The sequence below is a fragment of the Taudactylus pleione genome, unplaced genomic scaffold (assembly GCF_031769625.1).
Source record: "Taudactylus pleione unplaced genomic scaffold, aTauple2 ptg000333l, whole genome shotgun sequence".
NCBI classification, from domain to species: domain Eukaryota; kingdom Metazoa; phylum Chordata; class Amphibia; order Anura; family Myobatrachidae; genus Taudactylus; species Taudactylus pleione.
In genome coordinates, this window is record NW_028284734.1 from 8,269,568 (window position 1) to 8,292,848 (window position 23,281).

General features: G+C 42.7%; 1 protein-coding gene across 1 annotated transcript in view; it reads right to left on the reverse strand.

Annotated features, from left to right (window-relative positions):
- Nucleotides 1-527: 527 nt before the first annotated feature.
- Nucleotides 528-23,281, reverse strand: part of LOC148509025 (baculoviral IAP repeat-containing protein 1-like) — a 41,652-nt gene continuing 18,898 nt past the window's right edge. Inside the window, exons 5-10 of the mRNA XM_088443699.1 lie at nucleotides 14,264-16,411; nucleotides 13,390-13,560; nucleotides 11,679-11,840; nucleotides 10,051-10,137; nucleotides 7,766-7,930; nucleotides 528-1,269 (exon numbers count right to left, since the gene is read on the reverse strand). Coding sequence (XP_088299825.1) covers nucleotides 908-1,269; nucleotides 7,766-7,930; nucleotides 10,051-10,137; nucleotides 11,679-11,840; nucleotides 13,390-13,560; nucleotides 14,264-16,411 — 3,095 coding nt within the window. The 3' untranslated portion in view covers nucleotides 528-907. The remainder of the gene's footprint in view (nucleotides 1,270-7,765; nucleotides 7,931-10,050; nucleotides 10,138-11,678; nucleotides 11,841-13,389; nucleotides 13,561-14,263; nucleotides 16,412-23,281) is intronic.

Consider the following 23,281-nt stretch of genomic DNA (forward strand, 5'->3'; position numbering starts at 1 on the left):
AACTGTTTTGGATCCTGTGGACTGAGTTTGAGAACCACTGGTTCACTTTCCTTTCTGCAAATGTACTTGAATTTTACACATGCATATTGGATAATGTGAGATCACAGAGAGAAGATCCGAGTTTATGGGAGGAGAGGGTGACACAATTTATGGCATCATGGCCCCATCCAGCGCTGAACAATACCACAATTTGCAGAAGTGCACAGTGGGATGGGTTCTATCATGATGTGTTCCACTGTGAATTGCATTATAATACATTAGGGTAGTGGAGGGGATACGGGAGGGTGGACTTCCCAAAAAATTGATTTATTAAAGGCAAAAATTAGTGTAAACCATAAAGTATTTTAGAAGAACAGAAAGTTGACATTAATGAGGGGATGGTTCTTTTTAAAACTTTATTTTAGAAGGACACAACCATGACTTAGAAAGACAACAACGAAGGGACGGTTCTTAAAGTGATAGGAGGTACATTAGAAGTGTAAAGTGATGTTTCACTCCTCCCTCAATCCTACAAAAATAGGTGCAGATTGATTTTTTGACTGAAACTCCCAAAATTGGAATGCAAATGTGCATTGATGTGTGTTCCAAGAGAATAGATACTGTATGTGAATTTGTACAAAATGTAGAGCTCTGTAAGTCTATTTGCGGAGCCTCTTGCATTTTTTTGCACTGCGCCTAAACCAAGAGTACGCAAATATGGGCAATGCAGAGTTGTACATAAACCAGTCGCATCTCCATTTGTGACTGAAGTGGCATAACTGGATCATAATAGGGCAGGTAGGTAAGATTCTGGTATTTTGGTGGCTTTGCGGGCTTATGCAAATTGACATGAATGTGTAAATACGCCTGTTTTCTGATGCATCTTTTGCACTTAGTATAGGGCTGGAGTTAACAAAATATACTTTTATTATTCAATATTTACTTCAAATGGCAGCGGCACCTGCCAAATAATTTCTAAACTCTTGGACTGGGGATGATTTTCTTTCATAGAGTTGAAGACATTCAGGTCATCTTTATCCAGCAGCCATCCCAGCAACCATATGGTCCTCAGACTGGGCAGTCTGGACACAAACCGGACAAAGGCAGTGACCGTGGTAGCATGAGATTTTATAAAATAAGTTTCTATTCTGTTTACATTCAGCAGGTTTAACTCCGGCATGTTTCCAGCTGTTTGGAAAAAAGTTGTCCATCCAGATTCAGAGACATTGTCATTTGAGTGCAGTTCGAGATGGCGAATTCTTTTCAGGCACCCTTCTCTTGTCACTTCTCCTATGAAGGTTAAATATTTAATTATATTTTTACAAAATGCTGTAAAAAATCAGACATGCATAATCAGTTTTTATTTGTACAAGTAAATTAATTTAGTAAATTATCAACATAATCTTAAAGGTTGTTTGCAAGCATTCACCATAAGATAATAAAAAACATTTATGAGCCAATTTAAACCTGATTTACTATGTCTTTATGTATTAGATGCCTGCAGCATTCAAATTTAAAAATAGGACATTCAGCTTTACTCTTTTTTTTCTTTTTGCTGGACAGGAGCACGGCAGTAGGCACTAATGGATTAATCTGTCGCTTGTCATGGGATTCTAGCATGTTGCTCTGTGGTCTGTAAAATGTGAGCAATTCTTTCTAGGTGGTAGCCTTTTGATATTAAATCTTGTACCCACTTGATTTTTGTGAGCCCAATAGTCCTGATGCGTGCCATGTGCCCTCCTTTGTGTGGTTACTGCGTTTGCCAAATTTAAGAGCAATTTTTCCTTATTTTAAGCACAATTTATTTTCTTGTTGGATGACTGTCAGGACTACTCTCGTTATGACCTCCTCAAATATGGTACTTTCAAATTGTATGTTCTATCAATTTGTATTCTGTATGAAAACATGGTATTTTCAAACTGTTTGTCAATTGCTATTCTGTGCATGTCAGAAAAAACTGCAATCCTTTCTGCTTTGAAATCACAAATTTGGCATATTGCGACAATGGAGAATATTACTTACTATCTCCATGATAGGGGCCATCTATTTTCCCAAGTGTGGGCTCCTTGGCTCTCCTGTGAGGGCACCCACCACTCTTGATCCTTGTATTTCCTCCACTGAACCCATGTGCGGTGGGAGGGCCTTACTCTCCACCCCACCCTTTCATGTTTGTTTATTTGCCTTATCACCTTGGATAGGTACTCCTCCTTGTTTTTGTTTCAATATTATTTAAATATCTTTCAGATGTTTTAATTTCTATAATAGTCCTGTTTCCCTCCCTTACATTTCCACCCCCCTGTCTTCCCCCCACCCATACCCTATTTTCTATTAATTTTGTTTACACATATAGATCTATATTGTATTTTCTTTATATATTTGAAAATGTGCCTCATTGTTGAGGCTATTTGCACTCATACCTGTTTATATGCTCAGTCTGTTTATTTTTTAGGAGTGCTTTAAATAAAGAATAAAAAAAAAAAAAAAAAAAAAAAACTGCAATTAGCAAGCCAGGAAATTGTATGTGAACTGTAAGATAAGGGATAGCTGGCTGGCTTTTCCCCTCCCAAGATAACGAAAGAATGTGTAGTCCTCACAGTATGGGGACGTTTGTGGGGAATGGTATTGAAATACCGACTGCGGTTGCCCGACAGGATGAAGATCCCGACTGGTGCAAGTACTGTAAGTACTATTACCATCCCCTCTCCCCCCTAACCCTCCCTTGGTGGTGCCTAACCCTAAAACTCCCAGGGTGGTGCCTAACCCTAAATCCCCCCGAGGGTGCCTAATCCTAACCCCCCTTCCTGCACCCTAAACCTAACCCTCCTGGGGGGGTGCCTAACCCTAACCTCCCCCCAGTGGTGCCTAACCCTAACCCCTCCTTCCCCTACCCTAACCCTCCCCAGGGGGTGTCTAACCCTAAGTCCCCCCAGGGGTGCCTAAAGCGAACCCTCCCCCTCCGCGGTTAACACTAAGGGCGCCCCGGACTTACCTCATTCGGTCGGGCATCCTTCTGTGTTCCGGCGTCGGGATTAAGATAGGCATCAGTATTTCGACACCTATCTTAAATCCCCCGTCGGGCATTAGCCATCGGGATTTTGACCGGCAGCATCGCGGCCGCCGGTCATTTAACTACATCCTGTTTGTGGAGAGCAATTTCTCACCTATCCCTCTACCCAGAGACTCTTAGGGGTATATTTACTAAAGTGAGAGTTTTTAGAAGTGGAGATGTTGCCCATAGCAACACCTCCAGTGCCTGCAGTGCCAAAATAACAGTAGTTTGGGAGGTCCGACACAAACAAAAGCATGTCATCTGCGAATAAACACAATTTTAACACTAACTCTACCAATAGATATACCTTTTCCCTCATGTTGGTGAAGAGCTATCGCAAGAGGCTCCAGGGCCAGAGCAAATAATAATGGCAAAAGAGGTCACCCCTGTCTTGTGCCTTTCTGAATTGCAAAAGGGGTAGATAAATAACCATTAGTGGAAACCTGAGTGAGTGGGTTGCAATATAAAGCTTGAAGTACAGACACAAAATCCCCAGGTAATCCAAATCTCTTTAACGTTTCAAATAAATGGTCCCAAATGACCAAGTCAAAAGCCTTCTCGGCATCCATCAAAATTATAGCAAGAGTCTGAGAACCACCCGGCAGACCAAGAGCCTGCACAGCAGCCAACACTTTGCGATGTTAACCACCGAATGCCTACCTATGATGAACCCAGTTCGGTCATTGAAAATAATAGTGGGTAATAAATACTTTAAATGGTCAGATAAGATTTTGCTTAATATTTTGTAATCAAACTCCTAACAGTGATATTGGACGATGTGACTCAGGGTCTCCCGGGTCACGATTAGGCTTAGGTAACACTCTGATAACTGCAGAATTAAAATACAAGGGTAATCTACGCTCCAAGGTTAATTGGTGATCAGATAGGGAGTTAAGAATAGAAAGAAGCCTAGTCCAGAATGGGGCAATATAAGGACAAGTCCACCAGATATAAAATGAGTGCCTCTTTGGCCACAGTTCTGCCAGCAACTATGAAAAAAAGTAGGGAACATTTGGGAAAGTCTGTCCGGTGTCTAATACCACCAATAATAAATCTTATATGCAGTTTCCATAATATATGTGGAAATGGAGCTTGTGGCGATTCCTTCTCTCACCTCTTCACAGCTATCACATTTTAAAGATCCTCATGTGACCTGAAAAAATGGAACTTGTGGCGATTCCCTCTCACCCTTGATCCAATCAGATTCTAGCTATTATCTTCTAGAAGGTGCTAGTTAAATGTTAAATAGAATCTGATTGGTTACTATAGGCAAAATCTTCACTTCTAAAAACTCTCACTTTAGTAAATATACCCCACACAGGTGACAGACGTATCTTAAGCAAGACGACACTCTCATAAATTTCTGGCAGAGACATTAGGGGGGGCTGGCTGGCACACTGGCTGGCAGAGACATAAGGGGGGTTGACTGGCAGAGACATAAGGAAGGGCTGGTTGGCAGAGACATAAGGGGGGGCTGGCTGGCAGAGACATAAGGAAGGGCTGGCTGGCAGAGACATGAGAGGGCTGGCTGGCAGAGACATAAGGAAGGGCTGGCTGGCAGAGACATAAGGAAGGGCTGGCTGGCAGAGACATGAGAGGGCTGGCTGGCAGAGACATAAGGAAGGGCTGGCTGGCAGAGACATAAGGAAGGGCTGGCTGGCAGAGACATAAGGGAGAGCTGGCTGGCAGAGACATTAAGGGGGCTGGATGGCAGAGACGTAAAGGGGGGCTGGCTGGCAGAGACATAAGGGGGGGGCTGGCTGGCAGAGACATAAGAGAGGGCTGGCTGGCAGAGACAGAAGGGGGTTGCCTGGCAGAGACAATGGGAGGGCTGGCTGGCAGAGACACAAGGGGTGGGCAGGCTGACAGAGACAGAAGGGAAACTGGCTGGTACTGGAGAGACGCTTCGGGGCTGGAGTTGCAGAAACACCAGGGGAGGGGTGCCCTGCCTGTTTTGTCAGTCCTGGGCCCCGCATCTATGTCATGGAAGGAATATACACCTTTATCAGGCTTGGACTGGCCCACAGGGGTACAGGGTAAACCCCCGGTGGGCCCCACTGCCTGAGGGCCCACCACCTCCTCTAGAGATCAGGTTTCAGACTGTTCGCTTGAATTATACATTGGATATATGTTACAGTACATTACACTGCACAAGACTATGGTGTATTTTCCACAATGCATTGCTGTTATTAATCTGGTAAGTTATCATGCAGTAGCAGTATTTAAGCAAGTATGGGCTTCCCATCACTGCATTCCCCCGGTGGGCCCTTCATGCTCCAGTCCGACACTGGCCCTTATATCATGTTCTTAGGTCCAGGGGTTTGGGCTGGGTATTGATGAGTCAGTCAGTCAGTACATCTGGATGGATGGATGGATGGATGGATGGATGGATGGATAGATAGATTTAATGTGATGGAGCACCATTTATCATACACAGCGATATTTATCACTTGTTTTGGTGATAAAACTCGTTAGTAAATGAAGCCCTTAATCTAGTGAGTATAGAGCTGCTTCACAGCTCTTTCTCTTGTGTATTATTTTGAACAGATGCAGATGCTATTTTTGGTGAGCAGCAGACTCTGCTCATAGTGGCATTATTTTGCTAGCGCATATTTTTATTTCTTTGTACACACTTCCAATTAGCACTTGCTTGGGCATTGCTAAGAGAGAGGATGGCTGATCCCGCTTAGAGACAATAATAATATTCCTATTCCATGTGAAGACAGGAAAAGGTTGTGAAAGAAGGATTACCTATTAGTGGCCACTGCTTTGGGAGTCTGTCAACTTTTAAACCTAAGGCATATTGTCACATGTTGTATAGGACGCTATACTGCACTGCACTGTGAGCCTGAGAGGTGCACGCAGTTCATACGCGCTGCGATTTCTTACAGATTCACAAGTGCCATGATACACAAATGTCATCTTGGGCATTCCTCTTGTGTAGTTTCATGCGATGGACGGAGCTAACCCTGCGACACCCACTTTGCATATGTGAACAGTGCTCAACTGTGTTGGTGCATCCAATGACTCCAACACTGACGCACCATCGGTCACAACATCAACCCCCCCAGCAGCCCCTGCCTGGCGCACAGCCTTCTCTTGCAACTTTCTCAACGTATTACCACTGTGCCTGCGGTGCTGCAAAAGAGAACTCAGCCGTATGCTGAAACACGCCCATAAAACTCCCATAACATGCCCATGCCACCTCCTCTTTTTGCGATCAATTAAGGTTACCTCCCAGTTTCCAAACTGAAACGCCCATGGATCTCGGATGCCATCTGAAGTCATAGCGATATCGTACGCAAATGCGCACGCCATCGCACACATCGTTTCACATGTGCACTGTAAATAAGGATTTTCAGGACTTTTCGGGCATGCACAGTAGCAAATAATCACTCAACTGTGCAAACATCGGTACTGCATGCACCACTGAATCAGCCCTGTGTTACTTTCTTTGGTTATCGTGAATGAACAGAATAAGTAGCTCAGGAAATGATTTATCCTTTTGCAGACTGACATATCGTGTTTCCCCGATGATAAGACACTGTCTTAATTTTTTTTTTGATCCAATAAACTCCATAGGGCTTATTTTCGGGATAGGGCTTATTTTAAATAACATTGACAGCAATTTCAATAATTCAATACAATTCTTTACTTACCTTTATTTTTTTTCCTCTTTTTCTCTCTCCTCCACAGCGCTGCTGTAAATGACGCTACCACGCACGCCAGCTGCCGCGCGCTCACTGTGAGAGAGTGAGACGCTGCAGCTGTGATTGGATACCACTGTTAAGCGGCATCCATTTCATGCGGGGGGTGGAGCTGCGGCATTTTAGTGTAGCGCAGGCAGGGACCGGACAAAATGGGGAATTAGTTAGGGCTTATTTTCGGGGTAGGGCTTATTTTGGACCGTTTTCCAAAAGTAAGGGTAGGGCTTATTTTTGGGGTAGTTCTTATTATCGGAGAAACACGGTAGGTATGGAAAGCAGTACAGGTAAAAAAAAAAAAAAAGTAAAATTATAATATTGTTGCTGTTTTGTCACCCAAAAAGCTACAATCACTAATCGTTATGTGGTTTTTCCATACTTCAGTACTGGGTATGCTTAGGTTTCTTGCCAATGATATAACACCTGGACCAGACAGTTTAGAAAGAGGCTGAGCATGCATGCTGTTTGTGTACGTGATTAAATAAGAGAAACCGGTATACAATCGGGAAACCGACTGCCTTAATACCGACAGCCGGCTTCCCGACTGTCATATCCCGGCGAGGGTGAAATGCCGGGCGTCTAGAAGTAAACGTCTGACATTTTCCCGACGCTGGGAGACAGGCGCCCGGCATCCAGATCGAAGGGATGCCGTGCGCCGCAAGCGTACAGCCGCAGGGGGGGGAGGGTTAGGTTTAGGGCACCCGAGGGGGACTTAGGGGTAGCCACCCCCCCGGGAGGGTTAGGGTTAGGCTAGGGGGAGGGAGGGTTAGGGTTAGGCACCCCCCGGGGGACTTAGGTTTAGGCAGCGGGGAAGGGGGGTTAGGGTTAGGCACTTGGGGGGGAGGTTAGGGTTAGGCACCCCTAAGGAGGGTTAGGGGGTTAGGTTAGGTTAGTTTATACTTACCTTAGCGACGATCGGGATTTCCAGTGCTGTCGGGCTTTCACTGCCGGGAACTCTGCTTTTGTCGGCCAGGCGCTTCCGGGAATCGAACCGGCGGTATTTCATACCGATTCCGAGAAACCCATGACTCACCTAATAATGCAATGCTCTCATCATCTAATATCGTTGTCATTTTGAGGAACTGGAGATTAGGAAGATGCTGAAACTGTTCAATAATCAGTTTAGCTGCACCAGCCATTCCTTCTCCTACGGGCAGCCACAACTTCTCCAAGTGAATGAGAGAGCCCAAAGCAGTAGCTGTGGGGAAAAAATATTTTTATTCAAAATATAATTTTCAGGTCTGTCAGTCTTATTGCAATATTGATGCACCATAGTTTTTATGTATTATTATTATTATTTGTTTTTTTAAGAAATAAGGAAAACAAGATAAGTAATAAAGTACAAGCTGGATGTATGTTATTGGCCAGTTAGGGGAGTAGCCAGGGGCCAGTGTTAACATAGGATGTGGTCGCCCAGTTATAGAGGAGCCTAGTTCATGCTCTCAAGCACTGGCAGTGCTTTAGCTTTGAGAGGGGGACATGGTGCTTTTTGCTGTTCTCGTTGTTTTTTATTTATGGTATTGGACAATACTTCAGCGGAGAAGTACAATTCTAAGTGCACTCCAAGCAAATGTATTGAAAAAAATTAATATACTGTACTAAACCATACTTGCCTACTTTTGAAAAAGCATTTCAGCAAGATTGTGAAAGAAACACCTATGAGCGCGTTGGTAAAGTGGACTATACTGCTACATGTGAGTGGCGTGTCATAATACTGACTTACATCCAAATGTAAATGAGCCCCAAAGCAGTTAGTAAGATCTACATGTTGCTGAAAACACACTGATACTTTTAAGGGCTTCCTCATGTATTGTGTTTTATAAGTGGTTCCATATAAGCGACCACAAGAAACCTTATATGAAAATACATGTAGCCATAGGGATCATTGTGCCTTATAACCAATGCAGGGAAATGGCACTGATGATCCCATTTTTTTCCCCAAGTGTATAACAGCTACATAATGGGGGTATTTCTGGACTCTTCATGGAGTCAGGGAGGTTGCTACAATTTCCCGTAGTCTCTCTGACAATCAGGGAGAGTTGACAAGTATGTACTACAGTGAGTCATGTAATAAAGGCAGCTTCAATAACCCCTTCAATTTCCCAATGCTTATTTAATTAAGGAAAGCCCATGCATTATTTTAGGGCAAAAACTGAAACATAAAGGGGTAAGAGATGGAACTTTGATGTGACATTAAACTTTTGCACACTGCATTTCCTAATGATCCGTCCTCTTCAATGCATGCTTCTTAATTTATATTGGGAAGATTTACTATTTCAGTAAATTAAAATATTGACATGGCTCTCTTATTTGGCTCTATTTATTAACATTATTTTGACTAAAATAATGTGAAAAAGGGTGTTTTCACACCCTTTTCACATTATTTTAGTATCTATAGTTATTACAGGGCAATTGGAGTAGAATTAGTAAAATTCTACTCCAACCCCTAAGTATCACTTATTTTTAGTAAAGCAGATCGCATTTCCCATAACTGTAATGGGAAATGTGATCCGACCATAGTTACTAAAAATAAATGTGAAAAAAATATCGTGGAAAACCCTGTGATAATAACGCCACCTGGAGGTGGTGTTATCCAGGGTCTCCCCCGGTTACCGGACTCCTGGCCTGCTCTAACGGGGAGAGCAGAGCCGGGAGTCGGTCCCTGTAATCAGCTGTGTGGTCTAAACAGACTGCAAGCTGATTACTGTAAAAAAAAAGAAAAAAAAAATTGTAAAAAAAAAATTACCTGACTCCAGGGACCAGTGATCGGGCCTCCGGTGATGACTCCCCTCCAGTCAGCTGATCTACCATAGTGCACTGCTGCCCGGTCATCAGGTGATCGGGTCTCAGTGCAGTATGGGAGATCACCTGACCGGAGGAATGGAGAACATCACCGGATGCCTGGAGCATGCAGGTAAGTGTAAGTAAGGGAGAGGGGGGTCGCGGGGAGGGGAGGGGGGGTTGCGGGGGGTCCACAATCGTGGGGGGCTGGGCTTAGTGCTGGGGGGTGGGGCTTAGCGCCGGAGGAGGGGTAGCAGCGGCGACCGGTCGGCGCATGCGCGGGGCACTTGTCACGGTATTTTTTGCGAAAATACCGTGATAAGGCTCCGAAGGGGATTCGTAGGGACAGAGCTTTATCGCATTGGTAGTAAATCCCTGTGATATTGCCTGAATTCGCAATGCGAATTCAGTCATTAATATCACAGTACAATCTGCATTACAAATGCGGATTGTAGTAAATAGAGCCCATTGTGAGTCTATATCACAGGTTCATTAAATACAATAGAACAACTTATAAGATGGCTAAGTGTACTGTACCAAAACACTCTGAAATGTCAGTTCCAAATATACTGTGTCTGTCCAAGTTGAGAAATTTCAAAGATGTAAAATTTTTCATGGATGTAGCTGTCAAGGAAATGAGAAGATGAATTGGTTTATTCCATTTTTACAAAATATAGTTTCCAATATAATATTTTTTTATTATTAGCGTCATATGTTTATAGACATATCTGTATATTTTGAATACTCTGTTCACCACTATGAACTGAAATAATGGTTCTGTGTCTATAGAAAGTCATTGCCTCATAATCTAAAAATGTAATGATCAGCAATTCAACTACAGGTGGCTCATTTTACTTGTTTATTACTAACTGTCTCCAAGTTCTATTTCTGTTTGGTTTTAATTAGAGAGGCCAATCCCGGGATCAGGATCCGGGGGTTTAGGCTAAAAATGGCCTGGATTGAATCCCGGGATTGGAAGCCACCAATCCCGATCCTGGCATTGGCCATAAATGTTTTTTTTAAAATGGTGGGCAGCACTGAGCACCTCCAGCAGAATGCTCAGTTGCTGCCCGGCTCCCCCTTCCCACGGCTGTGCGCACTGCGCAGCTTGACATGAGAACAGAGATAAAGCTGCACAGCCCTGTGCCAGCTGGAGCAGCCCTCTCACCCACCCCTCTACATGGCCATGCTGTAGTTTCCCTGCCCGCCACCCGTTAAGTCACTGTGGGGGCTGGGCGGGGGACATTTTTTTTTAAATCAGGCCAATCCCGGGTATCCCAGGAATCCTGGGATTTAATTTTTTTCAGTCTCGGATCGCGGGATTGAAAAAAACGACCCGGGATTGGTCTCCCTAGTTTTGATCTTACACATCTTAAGACCTACAGTATGCCTAATGAGTAAAACTGCATATTTCCAGCTATTACTTGTATTATTCAAGCTGCTTTTCTCCCAGAACAGTTTAAATGTGCACTGCTGGTCCATTATTGACGCATATATGATCCTGAATAAACAAGATGCCCAAGAAGCCACTAGACATTGCTTGGATTTTCCCTACAAAACGTACATTCATCTGTTGCCAGCACTAATAAGGCCTATGTGACCCAGTTGATCGACTTGAGCAACAAAGGTCTTGAACTGTGGCGGAATTGGAAATGGATTATATACAGCAGGATCAGTTTTTCATGGTTCCAGTTTACGTTATTAAAAATGTTCTTAATCACCCTTGTTTTGAAAAGGGGGTTATTCAATTAGAGGAGATTTTTATGAACAGCCGCAGAAACAGTTGGAGTGCTGGCACATCACAGCCACTAATAGCGCACATTTTCTCTCACATCCCATAGAGCTCTGCAGTAAAATGTTCCCTTTCTTAAGTTCCCTGGTCCTCCAAAGTCTTATTCCAGTTCTGAGTGAGGAAGCTTTAACATAGGCTTACAAAGCATAATCGGTTCCTACAGCTGTCACTGATTTAGTGATTCTAATGTATTTAGAATTAGTACCATCTATTACTTGTTCTTCAGCAAATAAAACATTTACTGTTGGTCTTCACTATGTTGTGTAGATGAATAAAAAGCTTATTGTATTTCTTTACATATGGTCACACTGATATCTGATGTGTTACAGTAATTATACCATAAGTAATTTGTGTTTTATTCAGTATACATTACCCAGTAGAGCGATATCATTATCCATTAGAATTGATCCAAAGAAACTCAATTCTTTCAGCTTCTTACAAGTTGTAAGTGAGTCCATCAAACCATTGAAATCTGGATAATATTTAAAAGATAAGTGCAGAAATTCCAAATCTGTAAAGTTTTGGATGAATCGGACTGTAAAACAAGAATTGTAGACACAAGATAGTTAATATTAATTTATTTTTTATCTCCCAATACACTACTATAATAACCTTTCACTGTCGAAGGCCAAATCTTTTCCATTCAGCTTTCTGAGATCTCAACTGTGTTTGACCAGATCTGGTGCTTGTAACTTTTTAGCATTTTGAGCTCAATGCATATTTCCCTTTGCTTATAGAGTGTGGCTTGTTATTAACTATGTGCTGGGTATATTAGTATGGATCAAAACCATCTTCTTCCCTGTGCTGTGAACCGATGGGGAGATTAGTTCCTGGCAGTTCCTCGTTTCAGGTAATGGAGCATTTCCCAAGGGAGAGATCATCTTCTACTGGCTGCATTGGGGTGAAGGGAAGTAGTCATACTCTTGACAGTCACTACGTTGGCATATTCACTGTTGACATAGAAACTGTCCACTAAAGATATGCATCAAGGGGAAGACTGATTGTTCAGTGCTTAGGCTGATTATCTGTATCACATTTTTCAAATATTTGGCTACAATACACTAAGAAGGCATATGCCTATGTAACTATAGAATATAAATGCAGATGCTTGGGAAGTGGTGGCAAGGGGGTACGGGGGCAGTTTTATTATCTGCTAAACCAGAAAGTCCCCTAAAGGCTCAATCTCAAATCCCTGGGGTTTATACCATGCTATAGTTGAAATGTAAATTTTCATACTGGTACAATAGTAGTCGTGTCTATGCTGCTTGCCTGCATTCATCATAATGAGTAAAACTGTGCAAGCTAAAAAATGAAAGACCCGCAATTGTTTATTAGCCATAGTTGCCAACATTTTAATAAATTTTCTAGCAACCAAACACAGTATTAAAATATATGAAAAACCCAGGAAATCAGGCCCAAATGACTGCTAATATGGAATAACTGGTTTTATAGTTATAGGGATTATGGGGGAGATGTATCAAACATTCTATAGAGTGGACAAGTGGAGACATTACCCGTAGCAACCAATCAGCTTCTGCCTATCATTATGTCTGTATATCATTATATAGAATGTACTTGATAATTGCTAGCTAGAAGCTGATTGGTTACAATGGGCAACGTCTATACTTGTCCAGAAGATTTGATGCATGTCCCTGTAAATTTGCAAACTTATTGACTGTCATGGATATACTGTATTATTTTTGTCCTGTTATGTTTGTACTGTACATTTTAATATGCACTTTGTATGACACTGCTGACCCCTTTTAGTGCCCATAAATAATAATAATAATAATAATAATAATAATAATAATAATAATAATAATACCTTCCGCCACCCAGATAAACAAATTGAGTCAATTAAGGGAACACCCCTGAGCATGCACAGGCCTGCCCATGCCACACCAATTTCACATAAGTTTACACCCATTACTAGTTTTAATTTATCTTTTCAGACCATAGTCAATCTCTACTGTGAAAATGTACCATTTTTTTATGTCATGTTTTTTAACACAAAACATTTTTTTGAAAAAAGATTGTTCTGTGCAAGGAAGTGATAATGGATGCTTTCCTTATGACTCTCTTACCAAATTTTATTGATCCAATGTTAAAACCCGTGCAACCAAAAGCAATTTTTTTAATTCTGCCAAGTCCTCCAAATTCATCTGGCATATGGTCTACCACCTCAGGATTTTGTAGTAAATAGATAGTCACTTCACTTAAGCAAGGAAATTTGTGTATGCCACGAATCAGATGTTCTAAAAATGAAGAGAAATCCATTATAATGAATATAAATCACAAATTGCGTAATCTTAAAATGGGTTATATCTATTTATGTATCCTACAGACAGAATACAGGGTACCAATACCATGCAGAGGAAAGTGTGACTGGCTCTTCAGGAAAGTAGGAAAGTATGATTTAAAGTATATTTCGAACATAAATTGAAAAACTTATCACTTGTTACAAACTGATTATTAGGCTCAGTTCAGTCAGGAATTTAAAGGTGCACATGGAAATCCAAATTACATAAATATGATTGGTTGAGCATCCCACCGCTGTAAACCAGATTTCAGGGGAAAGGTAGCCGCATACATGCATCGCATTGGAGTGTCATGTGTCCCAGTTTTCATCTATTTTTTTGTCATTTAAAAATGTTTAACTCACAATAATTATTTTCCATAATTCTTCTAAATGCACCAAACTGTTGTATCTTATTTGGGTCCTAACATGGGGTGGATTTTAAGGCCAAGTGAATCTTCAAGTGCCGCATGTGTCCTAGTTTTTTTTTGTTATCAGTATATATTTTTTTAAGAGTTATTTTTGGCCGCAGGTTTTTCATCCTTCTCGATCTAATCCTGATAGCTCATAACAAGTGTGAAACTTGCCACAATAGATAGTGAAATTAGTATAAAGAAAGTCTACATGTGTATAAATAAGCAAAGCAGTCTTTTAAAAGGTACCTGGATAGTTTGCCGCTTCATTGCATCCAATGCCCAGGCATTCCAAAGAAAACATCTGAAGAATCAAATCTTGTTCCTCCGTTGTCAGATATGAATCACAAATACTTATAGTTTTGAAAGAACTTGAGAACTGTTCAATTGCCGGTCTGATATGCCTGACGAAATCTCTGCAGTCAGTCATGAGGAGCTCAATTCGATCAGATATTGAAAATAGAATTTTGAACTTTTCCCAGTCAACTTGAGAGAAGTTGTCACTGTCAATTCCATTCAATTCTATTTTGAAAACTGGCACTTTATTTCCTCCAAGTGACATAAATGGGTGGATGATGGAGTCCCTGATTACAATTTTGTCAGGGAAATTTGAATAGAATTGATCACAATCATTTTTTCTCTTCTCGTTGTCTTGCTTAATTTTATTCAGAGAGAGAAAGCCAGAGGCGTATTCATTTTCCACTGTAGGCGTGCTATAGAACTTAATACCTCTTTCTAGATTTGAATAGTCTGGTGGTAGCAGTTTCGTTGCATCAATGTTAAATGTCATCCTACTCAATAAGCTTATACTCTCTGGGTACTTTTCTATGAAACTGAGGATAGCTTCAGCAGAATTATTGTTGATCATACTTGCAAAGAACCCAAGTGTTTTCCCAGCAAGAAATTGCATGATTATAGGTGCACACTCAGGTAGACATTGGCTCTCAGTTGCTACTTCAACAGCAAATGTCAGCAATAGGTGCATAAGGATATAATCAATGTCTATGGGGATGTGTTTACGTAATATCAAAATAAAACGGTCTTCATCCAGTTGAAGTTCTGGGTGCTGCTGTACATGATCTCCACTGTCTAGATCACAGTCCAGTGCCTCAGGCCTGTCATACAACGTGAATAAATAGGTCAGGATCTTTGTAGTTGCCTTTGTGGAAATCCTGCTGGCATACATGAGGAAATATCTGTAAGGTCCGATGATTTTGAGGAAGGTATTTAGCTGATGAAGGTAGTGAAAACCTTTGTCTAAGTCCTCTTGTTTTTCAGACTCTAATAGTTCGCTCAGCCTCCTTCCAGCAAGAAACTCTTGGAATGAAGTGTTAAAAAAACTGTACATCGGCTGGAGCCGTTGGGCTGTGAATTTGCTCAAAAGTCCATATTTGAGGGCTTTATCACATTCCACACCAGCTGCTCTTAGGTCATGCTCTGTGAAGCGAAACTGGTGCTGAAAAAGCCCCTTGAGTGCAAGTTCTCCACATGATGACACCAGAGAATCCACTGTTTGAGTCTCATCAGGGAATTTTACTGTGCTATATTTCAAGTATGCTTTCAGAGCTTGTATGTCACCAACTGTATTGTCACTGGGGTATTGAATCCAGTAAGAACAGTGAGCAACAACGGCCAGAGGTGATTGCAAAATATCTGGCAAATTTTTGGATGTTTGCAATTCCAAAATAAATGCATCAATCCGCTCACTGTCATGTGAACACAAGTTCTTGACTAAGTAAATTGTACTATATAAAGGAAATTTTTCGATGCTCAGTATGGTTCTCGCACTTTGACGCAGCTTCCACCCTTTGTCAGTGCTCACTGTGACTGCAATACTCACTCTGTTCCAGGGGTTTTTCTTTAAAAGGTCTTCTATTGCTTCTGGTACTGAGTCCCTCACACCATAGTCATCCAGGAGAAACAGGACCCTCTCTTTCAATTTCTGTATGATGTCCCCCAGAGTCTCTTCAGTAAGAGATATTGTGGTTCCCCTCAGTTGTTGGCAGATGATGTCACTCAGAGAATGTTGGCTATCAGTGGAGGATAGAGAGATATAAAACACAAGGCTGAACCTGCTGAGGACAGGACACCTCCCGGAGGCCCAGAGAATGGCAATCTTCCTGAGCAGAGCTGTTTTCCCACTGCCGGCTTCTCCTTCTATCATAGTGATGTCCCTCAGCTCTGACAGGATATCCGGTAATGTGAGCTGCCGCATTATATGATTTCTGGTGTCCTTCAATGCAACAGAGATGTCTGCAAAGAGTAAGGTGAGATCTATGGAAACTAAACCTCCAGTAGGGGTCACATTATGAAAGGTGGGGTCCTGATACCTTTCAATGAGCTGCTTGTTCAACTTCTCCAATATTTCAATAAACTCAGTTGGTTCATTTGTTGCTCCTGTAAAAACATGTTAATATAAAACAAGCAATTTTATACACACACACACACATATATAAAATAAATGCAATAGGTCTGGCACTCCCACTAAACAAATGCAACCGCCTGCGTGCCCTTGTCAAGTAATTGTATACAAAGTCACTGAAATGCCGCTTAGGCAAAACACAACACGGCACTGCAGGACTTCCAATCAGAGTGTAGATTTAATCAATGTTTCTGGGCTAACAAGTCCCGTCGTCAGGAATATGTATGTTGGTGAATTTAGTATAAAAAAGTAAGCTATTAGATCACATAGCGACAAATCTTATATATAAAATTCATTGGTCTGTTTGAGTTTTGATTGTTTGTCTGTCCAGTTATGCATTCGGACACCCCTGCACCGATTGGGATGAAACCAATGCGAGGTGGTCCAGTTGGATCCAGGCCAGATTTTAGGGGAATTAGGGTCCCATTGGTGTATGCTGGGCTGAATTTTGAGCTGGGGAGCCTGTTTGGAGCCTTCCACTGGATGGATTTGGACACTTAACAGAGTGCTAACATTGGATGCCAGAAGACATACTAGGGGGTTGATACGGGTATATGAGCGCTGGTGTGGAATTGTGTAAAGATTATACTAAAATTGGTAAATAGCAAGATGTTAAAATTGGTAAAAAATTAATAAATAAACAAAGGGGATTGAGTCAGACCTCCTGTCGATGTATGCTGGGCAGAACTTTGATCCGGGGAGCCTGTTCTTAAAAACTTGAACATTTAAACTTCAGCTAGTACACTATTTATATATATATATATATATATATATATATATATATATATATATAGTTCTACTATAGAATTTGCTGATGCATACTAGTGATTTACTAGTGATTTAAAGACTAAAATATCCGATTAAACAGATCTAAGGCAATGTTAATCAAAAGGAATTATTGTAGGATTTCCTGCCAAAGCTATTACATGATTCTGAGTGAATAAACTGTTTGGGCATAGGCACGTTTTTATGTTCTAGACAAGAGGTAAGTGTTGGTGCCAAAGTCACACAATTTTTGCAAGATAATTCCTTTGTCCCCATTGGAAACCTCTATGGGATGCCTGATTTCCTAGAATGTTAATCTCAGGAAATAAAGTGTTATATGTTAATATTAATATTTAATTCAGCCTACAGAAAAACTACCAAAGTCAACACAATCTTTAGAAACTGATTATTGTTGTCCACCCTGCTACAAATAAAGCCTGTTTGAAACATGTTTAACTTGTACAAGGTGATTGGCTCGCCAGCCCAATGTGCTTGGCAAAATCTCTGCAGTCAGCAGTGAGCAACATTTTAACTAGTAAAAAAGAGGGGTTGCAGGTGGAGAATTGTTGTGAGAGAGGTGTGGGGTTAGGTTGGGCTGCGTTGGCTGGCCAGAGGTATCAGAACCTGTCCCAAAATAAAGGGGGCAGAGCAGGCAGTGAGGTGTATGTGCCAGGCAGCCTGCTGTTGTTACCTGTTACTGCTGCTAAACATGCACACAAAACTATTCAACTGAACATATTTCACAGGCGGAGATCTAGTTTACAGGTAAGTATTGTGTAATAATTATTTATACAGAACTCACAGGATTTTAATCTAATAGTGAAAATAGCATTGCGTAGGCAATAATTTTGTGTCTATGGGTGGCCTGTCCCCTAAATCTGCAACTGAGATCTCTTACAATTATGTGGGTCAGCCTTCATTAGTAGTCCAGAAAACTATCCTATTACAGTGATCTCTACCTATCCATAGCCACAATGGATTCATTTAAGTTGATAGAGGGCGTTTACACTATTGTGGATTTCCCAGCCCACTTAAATATTATTTCCATTCAGATACATAAAACAAATCACAACCTGTCATATCGGCACCCTTGGGTCTAGCTGAAGCAGGAGTGAAGCTGAAACTGGGAGCTGTGATACTGTGTGCTCATTAAGGCGATAGCAGAGAACCCCTGCATTTAAATTGGCTGCACAAGCCAGACCGGAAGCTGCCTCTCATAGGCAAATGCAGGGGGGGTTTCCATCTGCCTGGAAACCCCCTCCCCAGCCCACACCATGACCACAATAGAAATAGTAATATAATAGAATTTTACTAGTGCTGTATGTTCTTCTCAGTATCACAAATGAAATAATTAGTTCCACCTATGGATCTTTTAACATGTATCAGCCAGTAATAAATAACCTGTGCACCAACTAGGAGATCTGGAAAATATTCACTGTTAAGGATATGCTGCTATAGAGCCCAATATGTACATATATGGCCAGGGTAGTGCTAGGTTCCTCTGCTGCTCCCCCAGACTCCTGGACTTGCTCTAATACTCTGGAATGGTGCCCACATCTAAAATAAAACCTTTCAGCTCAGGCAGGATGGCCCTACTGCCGCATTTAATAGGTTACAGTGATTGCTGGTCCTCTATATGCTGGAATTATGACACAATACACTTTGTATGATGCATATAAAAGCTGGTTAAGTGCTAATTCTACCCTCTTAATGGACTGGCCACACTTACTCTAAAATCAGACATTTGGAAACCCCCCTCTAGAAATCCCGCGTTTGCCACTGCCTCTATTTGTTCCACGGGCATCTAAGCAGTCGGGAGAGTGCGGAGACACCAGGCACAGAGAGTGCAGCATAAGGACGCCGAGGTGCTACACACCAGAGCACAGGCGGCGACGAAGAAATGGGGAATCTAAACACCGCTAGGTGTGTGTATTGTGTTTATTTAAACATTTATTTACAGGTGAAATGTAAAGAAATGCCCCACATGCTGGTACTTGTGATTCTGCAGTTCTACTGTAAAGACAATGTTTATACTCTTCTTTTTTTACACTACACTTACACTATCAACCCGCCACCCACCGCCCAGGGGTGGCAGTGATAGCCCCGGGCTATCAGCCTAGGCCAGGGATGCTCTGGAAAGGGGGACCCCTTTATTGGGGGGTCCCCAGTATCCCAGGGATCCCCGGCCTGAGCTGACTAGTGGTCAGGGTTAATGCTTCGGCTGGGGGTCCTGGTGAAAGGGCTTTCCCAGCCCAGTGCTGGTTGCGCAGAATACAGGGGACCCCTACGTCGTTTGTCCCCCATATTTTGCACAATCAGCACTGGGTCACTAAGGCCTGGGGCTGGTTGCTCTTTTTGGGGGAGGGGTCACGCATTTTTTTGGGGTTTTTTTACACAGGTTTTCATCTTTTAAACACAGCAGCACAAACAAGTCTCACTGATCCCATCCATGCAACTGTTTATTTTTTTACAGACAGATACATGCATCACGGATATCCCTGATCCGTGCAAGCATTTGTCTACTATCCTGCACGATCTAAAGATCGACAAATCTTTAGATCGTGCACGATAGATCTTGTGATATATCATGCAGCTTTGCTGCACATCATGTCCTGGAGTTCCGGGGAGCTGCCGAGGAGAGTTCAAGGGAAATTGCTAACGATATCGCATCGTGAGCACATCGCCTAGTGAGTAGGCACCTTCAAAAAGTGGCTGTGCTGGCAAAGTGACTGTGTATAGGGGGAACACTGCACACTGGTGTATGCTGCGCTATTCTCTGCTGATTAAAGTGTTGAGACTCACAAGTGGCTGTGTGTACAAAAAAAAGTTTAAAAAAGTAAAAAAAACTTTCAAGAAAGGTAAAAGTTTAAAAAGAAAGAAAAAAAAAACTTTTTTGGTGCTATACCCCACTGTGTACACAAGCACCGTGACTCAAATGAGCAATAGCCCTCTGTGTGTATAAGCACCGTGACTCCTTGGGCAATAGCCCTCTGTGTGTATAAGCACCGTGACTCCTTGGGCAATAGCCCTCTGTGTGTATAAGCACCGTGACTCCTTGGGCAATAGCCCTCTGTGTGTATAAGCACAGTGACTCTTTGGGCAATAGCCCTCTGTGTGTATAAGCACCGTGACTCCTTGGGCAATAGCCCTCTGTGTGTATAAGCACAGTGACTCCTTGGACAATAGCCATCTGTGTGTATAAGCACCGTGACTCCTTGGGCAATAGTCCTCTGTGTGTATAAGCACCGTGACTCCTTGGGCAATAGCCCTCTGTGTGTATAAGCACAGTGACTCCTTGGACAATAGCCATCTGTGTGTATAAGCACCGTGACTCCTTGGGCGGTAAGCCCTCTGCGTATACAAGCACCGTGACTCCTTGGGCTATAGCCCTCTCTATACAAGCACCGTGACTCCTTGGGCCTTTTCCATAACACACAAGTGACTCAGTAGTAGGGCCGGACTGGGACTAAAAATAGGCCCTGGCATTTTAAGAGCACGCAGGCCCCCCTCGCGTCAACATCATGCTCCTGGCATAGACCCCTCCCCTTACTATTCCTTACCCCTCCCATTTCTTAGTCTATGCTCCTACAAATATAATTAGTATTAGAACAACATACAAGTACACATACAACAGAGCACATCATGCAGGGGATTCAAACATGTGCCATAGTGAAACATTTGGTATTGTGTTGGTTCTGTTAAGCTGTGTTCACACCTATAGATATATCTGTCCAATCCATGAGGTGGGAAGGAAAATCTGGGAATGTATGGGAGCAAATAACAGAAATTTGCTCCCAGATGCTGGAAAATGGACCAGATTTTCCTTCCCACCAGACAGATTAGACAGATATCTATAGGTGTGTACACAGCCTTAGGTAAAGCTGGCACTTCACTGGTGTAGGTCATACCCAAAGAAAAGGGAAGGCATTTTCCCAATTGACCAAGCCCTAATTTAGCAGTTGTAGAAGATTATATAGTTTTCACTGTAGGAATTTTTTAGGGCAGGGGTGCTGAACGCAGAAGACAGATTTGTGTACACCAAAGCAGAGCCGTAACTACACATTTTCACAAAAGAGCGTTTGTGCCATCATCCACAGGTGAAGCAGGAAGAGCGCGTGCCACAGGCATGAACAAAATACTCCAAATGTGGTCTCGCTGGGAAGGGGCGTAACCACATAATAGTACCCCCAATTCAAATTTTGTCACACATTAGTGCCTCTTAGTGACATTATTATCCTATCTTTATATGGCGCCACTAGTGTTCCGCAGCACCTTGCAAAGTACATAAACAAATAAGTGAACAAGAAACCAGTTACTTACAGTACAGTACAATACAATACAGGACAAGAATATGCTGCATTAGCAATTATAACGCTCAAAATAAGCAGAAGGAAGTCGGCAATCAAGTGTTAGATGCCCTTATGAGGAGTAAGGAGTGGTAGAAAATATTAGGAGAAGCACATGAGGAAAGAGGGCCCAGCTCGTGAGACCTTACAATCTAAAGAAATTACACCTCACAGTATTGCCCCTTCATCACATTACACTGCACAGTAGTGTCCCTTATTCACATTACATCACACAGTAGTGCCCCTTTTTCACATTACGTCACACAGTAGTGTCCCTTTTTCAAATTACATCACACAGTAGTGCCCCATAGTCACATTACACCATACGGTAGTGTCCCTTCATCACACTACACTGCACTGCACAGTAGTGCCCTTTTTTCACGTTACATCAGTGTCCCTTTTTCACAATACGTCACACAGTAGTGTCCTTTATTCACATTACACCACACAGAGCCCTTTCACGTTATGCCACTCAGTAGTAGTGTCCCTTATGCATTATGCTGCACAGTAATGCCCCTTATACATTAAGACACACACAATAATGCCCCTTATAACACATTATGCCACACACAGTAATACCTTGGCATCTGCAGATGGTGTCTGTCAGCAGATCATGAGGTGTCTGAAAATGGAGTCCAGTCAGCTTCCCGCCCACCCCTGCCGCGCTATTCATCCCTGGGCTGGCCGCATCATGACTTCACCCCAGCCGCATGTGACACTCCAGTGACTCCACCCTGTCCTCAGCACGGTGCTGCCGGGCAGTTCTGCAGGCAGCTCACAGGTGCTATCAAAGAGGGGAAGCTGGGAGAAAGGAGGAATAGGGGGAGACGGGAGAGACATAGTAGAAAGAGGGCAAGCTGGGAGAGAGAGAGAAGGAATAGGGGAAACTTGGAGAGACATAGGAGAAAGAGGGGAAGCTGGGAGAGAGAGAGAGAGAGAGAGAGAGAGAGAGAGAGAGAGAGAGAGAAGAAATAGGAGAAGCCAGGAGAGACATAGGAGAAAGAGGGATAGCTGGAAGAGAGAGGAAGAATAGGGGGAGACAGTAGAGACATAGGAGAAAGAGGGGAAGCCGGGAGAGAGAGAGGGAGAGAGAGAAGGAATAGGGGAAGCTGGGAGAGATAGGAGAAAGAGGGGAAGCTGGGAGAGAGAGAGAAGAAATAGGAGAAGCCAGGAGAGACATAGTAGAAAGAGGGCAAGCTGGGAGAGAGAGAGAAGGAATAGGGGGAGAAGGTAGAGACATAGGAGAAAGAGGGGAAGCTGTGAGAGAAAGAGAAGGAATAGTGGAAGCCAGGAGAGATATAGGAGAAAGAGGGGAAGCTGGGAGAGAGAGAGAAGGAATAGGGGAAGCCAGGAGAGATATAGGAGAGAGGTGAAGCTGGGAGAGAGATAAGTAATAGGGGAAGCCGGGAGAGATATAGGAGAAAGAGGGGAAGCTGGGAGAGAGAGAAGGGATAGGGGAAGCCGGTAGAGACATAGGAGAAAGAGCGGAAGCTGAGAGAAGGAATAGGGGAAGCTGGGAGAGAGAGAGGAGGAATAGAGGAAGCTGGGAGAGAGAGAGGAGGAATAGGGGAAGCTGGGAGAGAGAGAAGAAAAAAGTGAAGTTGGGATCGACACAGTAGAAAGAGGGCAAGCTGGCAGAGCGAGAGAAGGAATAGGGGGAGATGGGAGAGACATAGTAGAAAGAGGGCAAGCTGGGAGAGAGAGAATGAATAGGGGTAGCTGGGAGAGACATAG